Source organism: Nicotiana tabacum, chromosome 11, assembly GCF_000715075.1.
Source record: "Nicotiana tabacum cultivar K326 chromosome 11, ASM71507v2, whole genome shotgun sequence".
In the NCBI taxonomy this organism is placed as follows: Eukaryota; Viridiplantae; Streptophyta; class Magnoliopsida; order Solanales; family Solanaceae; genus Nicotiana; species Nicotiana tabacum.
In genome coordinates, this window is record NC_134090.1 from 132,128,104 (window position 1) to 132,140,761 (window position 12,658).

Below are 12,658 nucleotides of genomic sequence, written 5' to 3' on the forward strand. Positions count from 1 at the left end.
TACGTTTTTTTTCTTCGAACTCTTGGTTTACTTGCAGACTTGCAGTGTTTATAAATAGGATTAGGGACGTTCGTGCTTCGGTTTGGATCGGTTTTTTCCTTAAAAAAAATCAAATCAAATAAGTCAGTTTTTCAAATATTAGAACCAAACCAAATCAATTAAGTCGGTTTTTTCTCGATTCGGTTTATGTCGGTTTTTCGGTTTTTTCGGTTATTTATCGGTTTTTTCTTAAATATAAGACATACACTACCAAACACACATTTCGGCGACCTCATTTTCAACGTAACACTATATTAATTGCCCTTTGAGAAATCTATTATTTACCAAGATATATTGATGATAATTGAATCAAATAGTGATGAATAATTTAAGGACTCAATTAAAAATATATTATTTTAACATGAAATAGATTCTTACACTTAACAAAAGAAAACTACCAATAAAACTAGAATGTAAAGGTAAAGAATTGTACTAAAAGTGCAAACGATTAATATTTACTATAAAAATTTTAAAAATTTGTATAAAAGTATAAATATATATAGGTGTAATAATAAATTTAAAATAGATACTCTTATATTCGGTTTGGTTCGGTTTTTTTAATTAAAACCAAAACCAAATCAAATTTGATCGGTTTTTAAATTTTAAAATCAAAATCAAACCAAACCAAAAAATATCGATTTTTTTGGTCGGTTTAATTTGGTTTTCGGTTTGGTTTGGGTTTTCGGATTTTTATGAACACCCCTAAATAGGATTGTTACATTTAATATTCTTGTTTAGGCGGCTAGGCCTTCCTCTTTAATTTCTCTTTGCCATAACTAAATCACACTTGCTTCCCTTTACCCTGCATGGTTCCCTCTTTCTTTATATTACCACCATATATTCTTGTTTTACTTCCAATTTCCCTTTCCTTTCTTCAATCTATATAAGTGTAGATTTTAAATAACAAATTCATCAGCGTGCGGAATATTAACTTTACCCACTACTCATTGTGAAAATAGGTAAATACATTACTATTTCTTTTTGTAAAAAATCTCTTCCTTCTGCCTACCCTACTCATTGTTTAATTTTACGTTGTGTATACCATCATTCTAAATTTCTGCTTTCTTTCTTGATTCTTGTTGTTCTCTCTTGGAAAGTTTAGATTTTTGTTTAACTAGCTGGGTTGATCATATTCAAAGGACACCCACTAAGGAATATGCTTTAAAGATTATCAAGAAAAGGATTATCAGAGTAATTTATGATCAAATTTGAGTTTCAGCAGTAACTTTTGGTGGAAGAAATCTTTTCTTGTGGGATTGAAAATTGGATTTTAAAGGAGAGATTATGAAACTCTGCCTTTTGGAATTAGGAAATTTATCATTACAAGAGGGTCCATATAATTGAAAAGAAGTTTTCTTTATTTATGGTTTTACAGAAATTTTGATCATAAATAGGGATTTTGACCTGAATATGTTAGGCTGTATTAATGTATTAGATGAATTCAAGGGTTTGGTTCTGCTTTCACTACTATAATTCCATCGTAATTAGTGTGTATGAGTTTTTCTTTTCCGGTACAATATTTATCTGTCGATTAAATTGGCACTTCTTGATCTTTTTGCTGTTAAAATTTTGCTGTATATTCATACTTATGAATTTCATCCAACCAAGTCGGAAGCTTTTGAATCTTTGAGTTCAATTTGTTGAAAAAGGATAAGTGATTTTGAGGGTAATAATTGTTGCAAACAGTGACAATGGAGTATGGTGAACGGGTCCAATTGAATCCCCCCTTGGCCGAAAATTTGTTCTGTGTATAGGATATAAAAAAATTCTTTTGGTATATATAACTTTTTGAATCCCCTTTATATAAGGAAAACTTTTAGTGTAGTGTTTGTTTGAATCCCCTTGTTAGAATTTCTGATTCTGCGGCTGAGCAGAGAGTGCCACATTATGCCCTATACACTTTATGATAATAGATGCAGACTTAGGATACCTACATATTTAAGAAGTTTTTCAACTTTATGTGCAACAGTTTGAATTGAAAGCAACGGGTGGTCCCCCAGTTTATATTTGTCCAAGTTTTTCCTGTTTATATACAATAATTTGAACCAAAAGTAATGGATTAGCCTGCGATTTCCCCGAGCTCACATCTCTGTTTCGAATTTAGGTCTTATTATGGCAATAGATATTGTACGATTGTTTCCTCTGAAGAATCTTCTAAATGCTTAGGCTTCTTCTGTTTACTCTTATAGAACTCAGAATGCCGACTGCAAATCCTGATCAAGAAAATGAATTATTTGCTGAGGTTGATCCATCCGGGAGGTTTGGACGGTACGAGGAGCTTCTAGGCCGTGGTGCAGAGAAGATGGTGTATAGGGCGTTTGATATTGCGGAAGGCAGAGAAGTCGCCTGGAATCAGATTAAATTGAGCAGATTCCATGGCGACTCTTTCATCATCAATAAGATATATTCTGAGATCAAGTTGCTGAAGAACTTGAAGAATGACAACATCATAGTCATGTACCATTTCTGGAAGGACTGTGAGAAGAACATTCTGAATTTCATAACTGAGGCATGTGCGTCTGGTAATTTGAGGGAATACAGGAAGAAGCATCGTCATGTTTCGATAAAGGCCTTGAAGAAGTGGTCGAGACAGATACTAAAAGGCTTGGATTATCTCCATACTCATGACCCTTGTGTCATTCATAGAGACCTCAATTGCAGTAATATCTTTATCAATGGTAATGTTGGAAAGGTATGAACTCAGTCTCAACTGACTTCAGTTGTCCGTCTATAGGTATTGAACACTGGCTTAATGTTTCTATGATCTAGACATAACTATGCGACACTACATGGTACGAAACATAATGTCAGATACTCCGTAGCTCTACTTTATGTCAGAAATACAATGTAATGATGCCTAGTCCTAATGAACTAGTTCCTCTCTCTTTCAGATGATCTAACGCTGCAAAATTCATGCCATTTACTTTCTTGATATATTCATGGAAATGTGAGGTTCTGTTTCTCTTACATATCCTTAAGTCTCCGGGAAGACAACTTGTGCTAGTATTATTAGAGATAGCTTATGGAACTTAAATCCTAAATTTGACTGAGTGGGTATTGGAGTACACACGCTTCAGGCTGCTGGGGGCACATTACCTCTACACCTACTGTCACGATGGATTAGCGGGTGAAGTTATAATCTATAGCCACTTAACTTAAAATCGCGAATCTACATCTGTGTGTTATTCTTGTCACTTTGTATAAAAGCGGGAGTCTAAGATCACCTTACGATATAAAATGTACCCTTGCATAGTGAAGTACATTTGGAAGTGTTTGGTTAATTTAAGGGCGGGCTTCAAAAGTATTCACTCGTGATCGTCAGTGTAAATTTAATCAGATACAAGACTCTTGATCAACCTTAACATCCTAACAATATCATGTTTACGCAGGTAAAGATTGGTGATCTTGGTCTGGCAACAATTGTAGGGAAGAACCATGCAGCACATACTCTACTAGGAACACCAGAGTATATGGCACCAGAGCTTTACGAGGAGGACTACACCGAGTTAGTGGACATCTACTCATTTGCAATGTGCTTGATTGAAATGGCTACTATTGAGATACCTTACAGTGAATGTGACGGTATAGCAAAACTATACAAGATGGTAACTGCTGGAACAAAGCCTCAAGCTCTTAACAGGGTGAGCGATCCTGAGTTGAAGGCCTTCATTTTAAGGTGCATCGGGCAGCCAAGAGCAAGACCCCCAGCCGCTGAACTGTTGAAGGATCCATTCCTTTCTGATGTTGTCAGTTATGATGAGAATTAATGATCTTTGATAGCTGATTCATTTTGTTGAAATTTTGTTAGTTATTGAGTAATATTCCTCATTGTAGCTCAATATTATTTTTGGAATAAATCTGTTCTTGATCATGCAATATACAAAAGACAGTCTCAGTATCCCACCTTTTCTGCTCAATAGAAGTTAGAAAGTGTTGCATAGAGATCCATTGAGATGTATAGTTTGAACGGAAATTAGTTGACTATAGTTGATATAATATTCACTTTCTAGATTTTTGCATTATGAGTTTTTGTAACATTTAGTTCATTGATACTAAGTTTGTAGGTTAAAGAAAGTACCAGTAGCAATAAGTGTACTCAACATATTTCATTGCAAGGGGAGCAAAACAATAAAATAAAACGGGAGAAATTCAAAAATAGTTAGATTTACAACTGGTCGTTCAAAAATAGCTCAGTTTCAAAAGTAATCAAAATTTAGCCACGTTTCATGTAAAGATAAATCTGAGCGAAAACACTGTTCAAAACCCGGAAAATACGCCAGTATATTATACTGGAGTTCCAGCATAAGTGTTACACCTTGTGTATTCGGCGTTATCATGCTGTAAATGGGCTAATTCGATAGGAAGATAATTTATATGAAATATTTAAATGATGTGATAGTTATACATTAAGATTGGAAGTCATTTGAGTTGTGACTAAAAATTCGACAAAGATCGCGCGCAAGTTACGGGTTTAAATTTTACTGGAATTTGGATAAAATGTTGATGAGCGTTTCTCTCAATATACTGGGAGTTATGGTGTGTTCTACCTACCGAATCGAAGGTCTATGAGTCTAGTTTCCAACTCAACAAACCGTTCATTAATACGACTTCGGAGTAGAGAGATATTAACATTTTCGTACAGGGGTGCACACTGTTACGGGAACAGTGTGCCTAGTCGGGTTTAGTCAAAATTTCCTTATTTAAGTCAATTTTTAAAACAGAACCCCTGCGTTTTATCCTCTCCAAAACAGAACCAAAAACCTAGGGATTTTCTCTCAAACTTCTCCCATCCATCTAGCCAAGCATAACAACAATTTAGTCATCCTCAAGATGGAGAACACCATGGTAGCTTCGGAATCGTGAATTCTTCGGTGTTTCACTTTTCATAGCAAGACTCCGCCTTGAAGTAATTTCGAATTTTGAGTAATTCTGGTCACGTAAGGTATGATTTAACTTCTCTTTGATCTTTGTAAACTTCTACCATAAGAATTCTTAAGAAATAGTTGAAACCTCTATAGAAATATTCTTGATTTTTCTTAAGAAACCTCTATTAATATGGCTTGATTGTTGGGGCTGTTCTATATGGTTTTATTGTGTTGTTTTGATCTGTGAAGACATGGATGGAATTCTGTTGATGAGGAGATGTAGTAAAGAAAAATTTGGGGGTGTGTTGGGGGGAAATTAATCTACAAAAGAGTCTACAAATTCATGGCCACAAGTTGTTCGCGTAAATGTCTAAATGAAGAATTATTTAAGCTATGAGCTTGAATTTGATTTTGAATGGTTTGTATTATGTAGGAAATCATTCCTAAGGCTTTTGAGGTCTTGGAAACAGTATATAACCCCATCGACAAGGTATGTAGGGCTTTCGCTATACTTTTCGGCATGACTAGAATTCGAATAAACGTTTATCGAATTGTCTCGTCGGATTTGAGTTATTTCACCTTCAGCTTATAAAGATGCTTAGACCTAATCTTTTCTCATAGATTGCTTACTCTAGAGGATATCTATGAATTCTCGGATTTCCTTGTTCCTTGCTTAAAAAGAACTAGAGCCTTTTTACTCGTTCTCATTTCGACATTCATATAAATCATGAATAAGGAACACTTACTTCAAAGGTATTCATAATACATAACTCTCATGTTCTTAGTACTTGTTGGCTCGTAGTTGAAAAATTATATATTTTAGCAACAACCATGATAGTTGAGGAATAATGATGATAGGCCACTTCGACTCTTCTTAGAATACGTCTTTTAAGGTTGGTTTCGCATTGCACCTATATAATTCATGATTTAGTACATGTATGTATTTACTTTCATTACCGAGCCGCACTATAGACGGCCGGGTATGACACATATTGTGTAACCACTGATCAGTTGGGATTACCGAGCTCCACGTGGCCGGGTACGATTCTACCGAGCCTTTATTATGGCCGGGTATGTTATGGATATTATAGCCCCACAGAGGGATTTATTATTATATAATGTGATATATTATAAGTAGCGATAGTGAACGACGGTGTCACGAGCATACATTTATATCCATGTTGAATTTTAGTTTCCTACCGAGGCTAGTTTCAGAATTCAAATTATCTCTATGTCTCTTCTATTGTTAATTACATTTTTCATGTTACACTTGTCGCCCTACATATTCAGTACATATTTCGTACTGACGCATTTTTATGTGCTGTGTTCATGCCCACAGGTTCGAATAGACAGAGTGGCGTGCCTCCTCAGTAGGACCCCCAGGATCAGCGTTGGGTTTCGCACTCCACTTCTTCGGAGTTGCTGACTTTGAGTCCATAGGTACTATTACAGATGTATATGTGTGGTTTTGGGCATGTCGGGGGCTTTGTCCCGCCCTGTTGAGATTGTCTTACACTCTTAGAGGCTTGCAGACTAGCGGTCATTGTATATATATATTTTTCGTATCGCCCTATCGACCTTCTGGATAGCTGTTATACTGTTGTTACAGCCTTGTTGGCCTAGTTTTTATATATATATATGTCGTGTTGGGCTCTTCTGCCTGCAGGTTATTATATTTCAGATCATATCTCATGGTTGGTTCACTCGGGCCTTCGGGCATCGGGTGCCAGCCACACCTCCCAAGGTTGGGGTGTGACAATAAGTATGCTTTAACTCCAGCATATTATACTAGAGTTCCAGGATAAGTATGCTGGAACTCCAGTATAATATGATGAAGTTCCCACAATAAGTATGCTGGAACTCCAGCATAATATGATGGAGTTCCAGCATAAGTACACTAGAACTCCAGCATAATATATTGGAGTTCCAGCAAGTATAATTGTCCAGTATAATATACTGAATTTTGGATCGGTGCTCCAGTCTCCAGTATATTATACTGGAGTCAGCAAAGTATACCGGTCCAACATAATATGTTGGAGTTCATACACAGGTGCACCGAACTCCAGTATATTATGTTGGACCGGTCTCTGTTGCAACAAAATAGTGGTTATTTTTCATTGACTTCGTAAACGCTGGCTATTTTTGAATGATCAGTCCGAAAACTGGCTATACCGTGCTATTTTTACAAATAAAACCTGTAAAATTCAAAGAAAAGTGAAGTGAGAACAAAATTTCAAATTTGAGGAAAAATCTTATATAGTATATAATATTATTATGCAGTAGTATGTGGCTATTGCCCCCACCATATCTCTTTAGTTGGGAATACCGAAATGAATTATTGGTTCACATATAGGTTAAGTAAACTGTAAAACAACATATTTATTACTGTATTATTGTGTCATAAATTAAATAAACGAATTTCTAAAAGGGATAGCTCAGTAACTACGAGGTCATAATTCTACTTTCAAGCAGGTTATGCTAGTAGAGATCTAAGAAGTGGAGTAAAGTAGAGTGTCACCAGCTAGTAGAGAAGATCACTACAAATATTCAAGTATTTTATGCTAAACTACTTTCATATGCAGGTAGATTGCAAGTGATCAATGCAGTGTTGTTTGCAATATACAACTTTTGGGGGGTTGTCTTTATACTCTCTCAAAGTGTTATAAGAGCAATTGATAGGAAGTGCAGGGAGTATCTATGGGGCACTATAGAAGGACACAGGAAGATGGCATTGGTATCATGGGAGGTATTATGCAGGCCAAAGAAATATGGAGGGCTGAACATTAAGGGATGTAAAAATTGGAACATAGCTTCTGTTGGAAAACTACTATGGCGATTAGTGACAAACAAGGAGGTACTGTGGGTGATATGGGTACATGGGGTGTATATGAAATCTTGTAAAAGCATATGGGAGCATAATCCACCCTCTGACTGTAGTTGGTATTGGAAGAAGATAAACAGTTTAAAGCATAATATGGCACAATGGTATAATGGAAGAACTTATAGGCTGACAAGCAATGGAGATTATTCGGTATCTAGCAGTTACAATGTAATGCTAGGACAAATGTCAAGGTGTAGGGAAATGGATTTGATATGGAGTAGGGTAATGCTACCAAGACACAGATTTGTATTGTGGCTGGCATACCAACAAAAAATGCAAACAAAAAGCAGACTAGTACAGTTGAACATTCCTATCACAGGTGATGCTGAATCTTGCATGTGTGAGCTGGGAGTGATAGAGACACAATAGCATCTGTTAGGGGATTGCTGTTGGGTTAAAAACATGAGAGATACTCTAACTAGATGGGCAGCAGTTAGTTTACCAAACATGGCAATACCAGAGATGATACAGTGGATTAACAAAAGGCACTGGAAGCAATTAAGGAAGGAGGTTGCAACAGCAATTATAGGAGCAATTGTATACCACACTTGGCAAGCGAGGAACTGGAGAATTTTCAGACAAATTAGCCTAAATCTGGAGTTTTGTGTATGGCAAATTAAGAAGGAGATGGTGGACAGAATAGGCATGTTTGTAGAGTCTAAAAGAGCAAAGCAATGTCCACCGATGATACAAAGATTCTGTAACTAAGAAGTGTCTGTAGGTAGGATTCTTGTAGTTTATTAATTCTAAAGTCATAGAATTTTGTACTTAGAAGAGGTGTTTTTTGTTCGAGGTCTTGATGTACTAGAAGAGCTAGTACACTTGATGCTCATAGGATGTAAAGCAATTGGTTGTTATGGTAATATTCACATTTATTACAAAAAAATAGTAACTCTAAATAACTACTATTGTCTTTATCTATTCATTTATAAATATCATATCAATTAACATCACCTCCAGATTAATTTACATGAGCTAGATGATCGATTAATATTCTTTAAAATTAAGCTAACTCTTTCATCATACACTTATATTGTGATTCTTCCCCTAGATTAAATTAGAACACTTCGATCTTCAACTAGTTGGAGTTGGCTCCATGAATCTTTGAATTCTTGGTAATACTTGTATTTATTTTACCACAATCTTCGCAATCTATTCAGGTTTAGAATCAGTTACACACTCTCTCATTTTATACGGGACATTTAAATATTTCAAAGAATATTAATTTTTAAACTTTTCATTTTACAAAAATTTGTTCTTTCTCTAACTTCTACCGATCCCATTTCGAATATTATTTGTGAAACCTAGAGTTATCACTTAAACGTACAAAATTAAATTAATGTTTTTTATAAATTTTCCTGAAAGAAGAACAAACGTACAAAATTTGTTCTCATTTTTATTCATGTTACTTATCTGAAAGAAGAAATCAAAATTAAATTTTGTGGGTGGCCAGGAAACCAATTGTAACCACAAAAGAAAAGAGGCAAATGATATCGAGCTGTGTGTTAGGGAATGCCGCAAAATCAATAGTAGGAACAAGAAGAGATGAAGTATACGTAGCAGCTGTGCCGTTGAGAGCCACAAAAGGGCCAGCCCAGTTGCTCATGTCCACTGCTTACTCTTTCAATTTATGGGATTTGCAGCATTTCATGGTCATCATCAACCCCAATTCCTCCTCTCTCCCCTCTCAGGTTTCTCTTGCATTTTGTCCTCCAAATATAGATTCTTGCAGGCCCAAATTCCAAGATTATTCTTTTCAATCAGAAGGTTTTCGATTTGGGTTAGTTTGGTTGATTGTATAGTCCCAACTAGGGGCAGCAAAATGGTTAAAAGAAAATATTTAATCACCCATATTATCCATTAAAAAATTGGTTGGATAATGAACTTTTTAAAAATATATCAAATATGGGTAATAACCATATTATCCATTTAGAAAATGAATAACCAATGAGTCTAATTTTCGCATTTGTAAAGCCTCAAATTGGGGTTCCTCAAGTTAGGGAGACTAAAAATTTTATCAAAAGTGATCTTATGCAAGAAGTCAATCCGCCGGTTAACCCGTATTTTATCCATATTAAATATGAGTCGGGTCGGATAATTTATCCGTTTTTTTATTACACGTCTTCGAGCAGAACCATATCCGGCCCGACCCGCCCGTTCGTCACTCCTAGTCCCAACATAAAATCCCTTATAAGGCAATACAGTTCTAGTTGGCTGCATAAGTAAAAATAATTTCCCCATAAGTAATGCATCATTTGGTTGGCGGTATTAAATAATACCTGTATTAAGTTATGCAGGAATTTATGTATTATTTTATACATGATAAAACTTGAAATAAGATTACGTGTATTAGCAATGCAGGGATTAAACAATTTAAAGAAAAAAAATTATGCCCTTTTGAAGTAAGTAATTCATGTATAATAATCTCTTCGTTGTTACTATTTGCATGAACAATCCAACAACAACAACCCAGTATAATTTCACAAGTGGGGTCTGGGGAGGGTAGTGTGTACGCAGACCTTACCCCTACCCTAGGGTAGAGAGGCTGTTTACAATAGACCCTCGGCATCCTTCCCTCCAAGAATTTCCCACCTTGCTCTTGGGGTGACTCGAACTCACAACCTCTTGATTGGAAGTGGAGGGTGCTTACCATCAGAGCAACCCATTCATTATAAATTACCTTACTAGGTGGGCACGAATCTGGATTAATCAAGCTAGGGAGTTTCAGATAACCAATGATTAAACTGAAAAAGAAAATATAAAAGAACAGTAAGTATTAACAGGTTACTACTTATCTGTTGTAGGCATTAGTGTATGATTTCCAACCTCAAGATCCTGAAAGCATAGCTGTTGCTGTTGCAGCGCTATCCGGCAGAAATGTACCAGGTGAAACCTTTTAGCACTTAGAACTTTTCTGTGGCTCTGGCCTCCATCCAGCTTACTCTAAAAATATATGCTACACCATATAAGATGCTTAGACAACTGTTCTCTAAAATGCAGTGGAAATGGCTGGAAATTTTTTAATCCTAACTTTGCAGCTTATCTGAATGATAAACAAGTTCAAACTTTTAATCCTTTTGGACATTGAATCAGCATTATGTTCAAACTCTATCTCTCTTCGGAACTGACCATCATAGGGATCAATTTCTAGTCACACTTCATATTAAGTCTGCGAAGCTTCTGCATGTACTCTACTTCAGATTGAGCCTACATCCATATTTTTCAAGGTAGGGGTAAGGACTGCATACAAATTACCTTCCCCAGACTCTACATGTGAGATTTCATTGGGTGGTGGTTGTTGTTGTTGTTGAGCCGACATCCATATGGTCATCATTCAATAGGAAATGAGCACTTTAAACTTTTATCACCAATGTTTTATGGAAGTAAAACAAGCTTTTGCCGTCTCTTAACCATTATAAGTTCATATATCTGTGGTTTTAAGTTTGATTGGTAGTTGTCAACATCATCTCCTACGTAATTCATGTCTCCAAGTTTATACCATGTCAGGAGTTGTTCGTATGAGGACTCTGAAGAAGCTGCCAACAAGGAAGTGCTGGTTTGCTGGCTACTCCAAGAGTGATGCAATAGATGCGGCAAACAAATTCAACAAAGGGTGGGAAACTGACTTGAGGATAAAACATCATGACTGCCGAAACTATGCAAATGGTAATTCTACTCACTAAAAGAAATGCAATTCTCAATAATATTTGCCTTTGTTTATAACCAAATTGGAAACAAATACTTTAGTTTTTGCCCTATACATGCAAAATGCATATTTCTTTGTAGTCATTATTTATAGTACATGTCGCTGAGTAAAACTTCCTTTTCATACTTTATTCTTTGCTGATTGACTACTTCAAAGGACTAGTGGAATATCTCACTGGAACGAAAGCAGTGCTGGAGCACCTAAGAAGCAGCAGCGTAGGCAAGAATTGACATGCCATTACCCAGAAAGGACTAAAGCATCGTACTACCATATGTCATAGATGTGTAGATTAAGTCATCAAGTAAACCTTTTGACACTTTGCCAGCCAATAGAAGTTCTGCAAATATATGCTCACAGGCTTTATTTACCGTAGTCTGTAAATCACTTCTATTCTTCCTTACACATTTCTTGAATGAGTCTAGTCCTCATAGTAACATGATAGTAATTGTTCAATTTGTTGTATATCATTTTCTGAACTGTAGAGCTGTTGTGTATAAATCTCCAAATGCTTAAGAGCAAAAATTGTCTGACACTGTGATACAGATGCGTAATTGTGACATGTAGGTTATGTAATCAAGGCTACACGCCGTTTATGTCCACTCTATAAACTGCTCTTCCCCTATATGTACACTGGCCGGGAGCACATCGTGCACAGGATAAGCCCTTTTAACAGCACGAGTTATCCATCTTGACTCATGAGAGCAGGGGCGGATTTAGGGGGGCGGAAGGGGTTCACGCGAACCCCCTTCGTTGAAAAATTACACTGTATATATAAGGCAAAATCTGATTTTTTTTACCTCTATATATTAAGTTTTGAACATCCTTAACAGAGTTCAAAAGTGTAGCTTAGTGGTCAAGGGGGGTCAAAACCTTCCTAAGGTCGTAGGTTCAATTCCCGTTAGCTAAAAAAAATTTAACTTTTTTTTTTGAACCCCCTTCGTGGAGATCGTGCTTCCACCACTGCATGAAAGTACTTGGTTCATGAAGAAACAAGAGTTACTTCCGGTTGGAAAGAGGACGGGAAAACTGTGATGTGAATATAGTTTGAAGGGAAAAAGCATATGGTAATTTGACGGATTGTGCGACTGATAATTGATAATGATCACTGGTTCCAACAAATGTCTGGCTTCTACTAAATGTTGTTTCTGTATAATCTGGGGTGAGGCA

General features: G+C 36.2%; 2 protein-coding genes and 1 long non-coding RNA gene across 6 annotated transcripts; all 3 read left to right on the forward strand.

The window, feature by feature from the left end:
- The first annotated feature begins 821 nt into the window (after window positions 1–821).
- LOC107767533 (putative serine/threonine-protein kinase WNK11) lies at window positions 822–3,992 on the forward strand. Of its 3 annotated transcripts, none has more exons than XM_016586565.2 (3): window positions 822–998; window positions 2,229–2,731; window positions 3,429–3,991. In XM_016586565.2, exons 2-3 carry the CDS (start codon window positions 2,237–2,239, stop codon window positions 3,804–3,806), a joined length of 873 nt encoding a protein of 290 aa, XP_016442051.1. In that variant the 5' UTR covers window positions 822–998; window positions 2,229–2,236; the 3' UTR covers window positions 3,807–3,991. The 3 variants fall into 3 exon arrangements, with proteins under 3 accessions (XP_016442051.1, XP_016442052.1, XP_016442050.1); XM_016586566.2 differs by lacking the exon at window positions 822–998 and adding an exon at window positions 1,029–1,230 and having other exon boundaries at window positions 3,429–3,992; XM_016586564.2 differs by lacking the exon at window positions 822–998 and having other exon boundaries at window positions 1,029–2,731; window positions 3,429–3,992.
- A 601-nt stretch (window positions 3,993–4,593) lies between these two features.
- On the forward strand, window positions 4,594–8,671 carry LOC107798735 (uncharacterized). 2 transcript variants are annotated; one of them, XR_012696748.1, is made up of 4 exons: window positions 4,594–4,981; window positions 5,338–5,394; window positions 6,244–6,344; window positions 7,487–8,671. It is a non-coding gene; the product is annotated as an uncharacterized LOC107798735 (long non-coding RNA). The 2 variants fall into 2 exon arrangements; XR_012696749.1 differs by lacking the exon at window positions 7,487–8,671 and having other exon boundaries at window positions 4,598–4,981; window positions 6,244–6,558.
- A 371-nt stretch (window positions 8,672–9,042) lies between these two features.
- Window positions 9,043–12,047, forward strand: LOC107767531 (uncharacterized). Its single transcript, XM_016586561.2, has 4 exons — window positions 9,043–9,476; window positions 10,590–10,671; window positions 11,293–11,451; window positions 11,648–12,047. The coding sequence occupies exons 1-4, from the start codon at window positions 9,273–9,275 to the stop codon at window positions 11,719–11,721; spliced, it is 519 nt and encodes a 172-aa protein (XP_016442047.1). The 5' UTR covers window positions 9,043–9,272; the 3' UTR covers window positions 11,722–12,047.
- The last annotated feature ends 611 nt before the right edge of the window (window positions 12,048–12,658 follow it).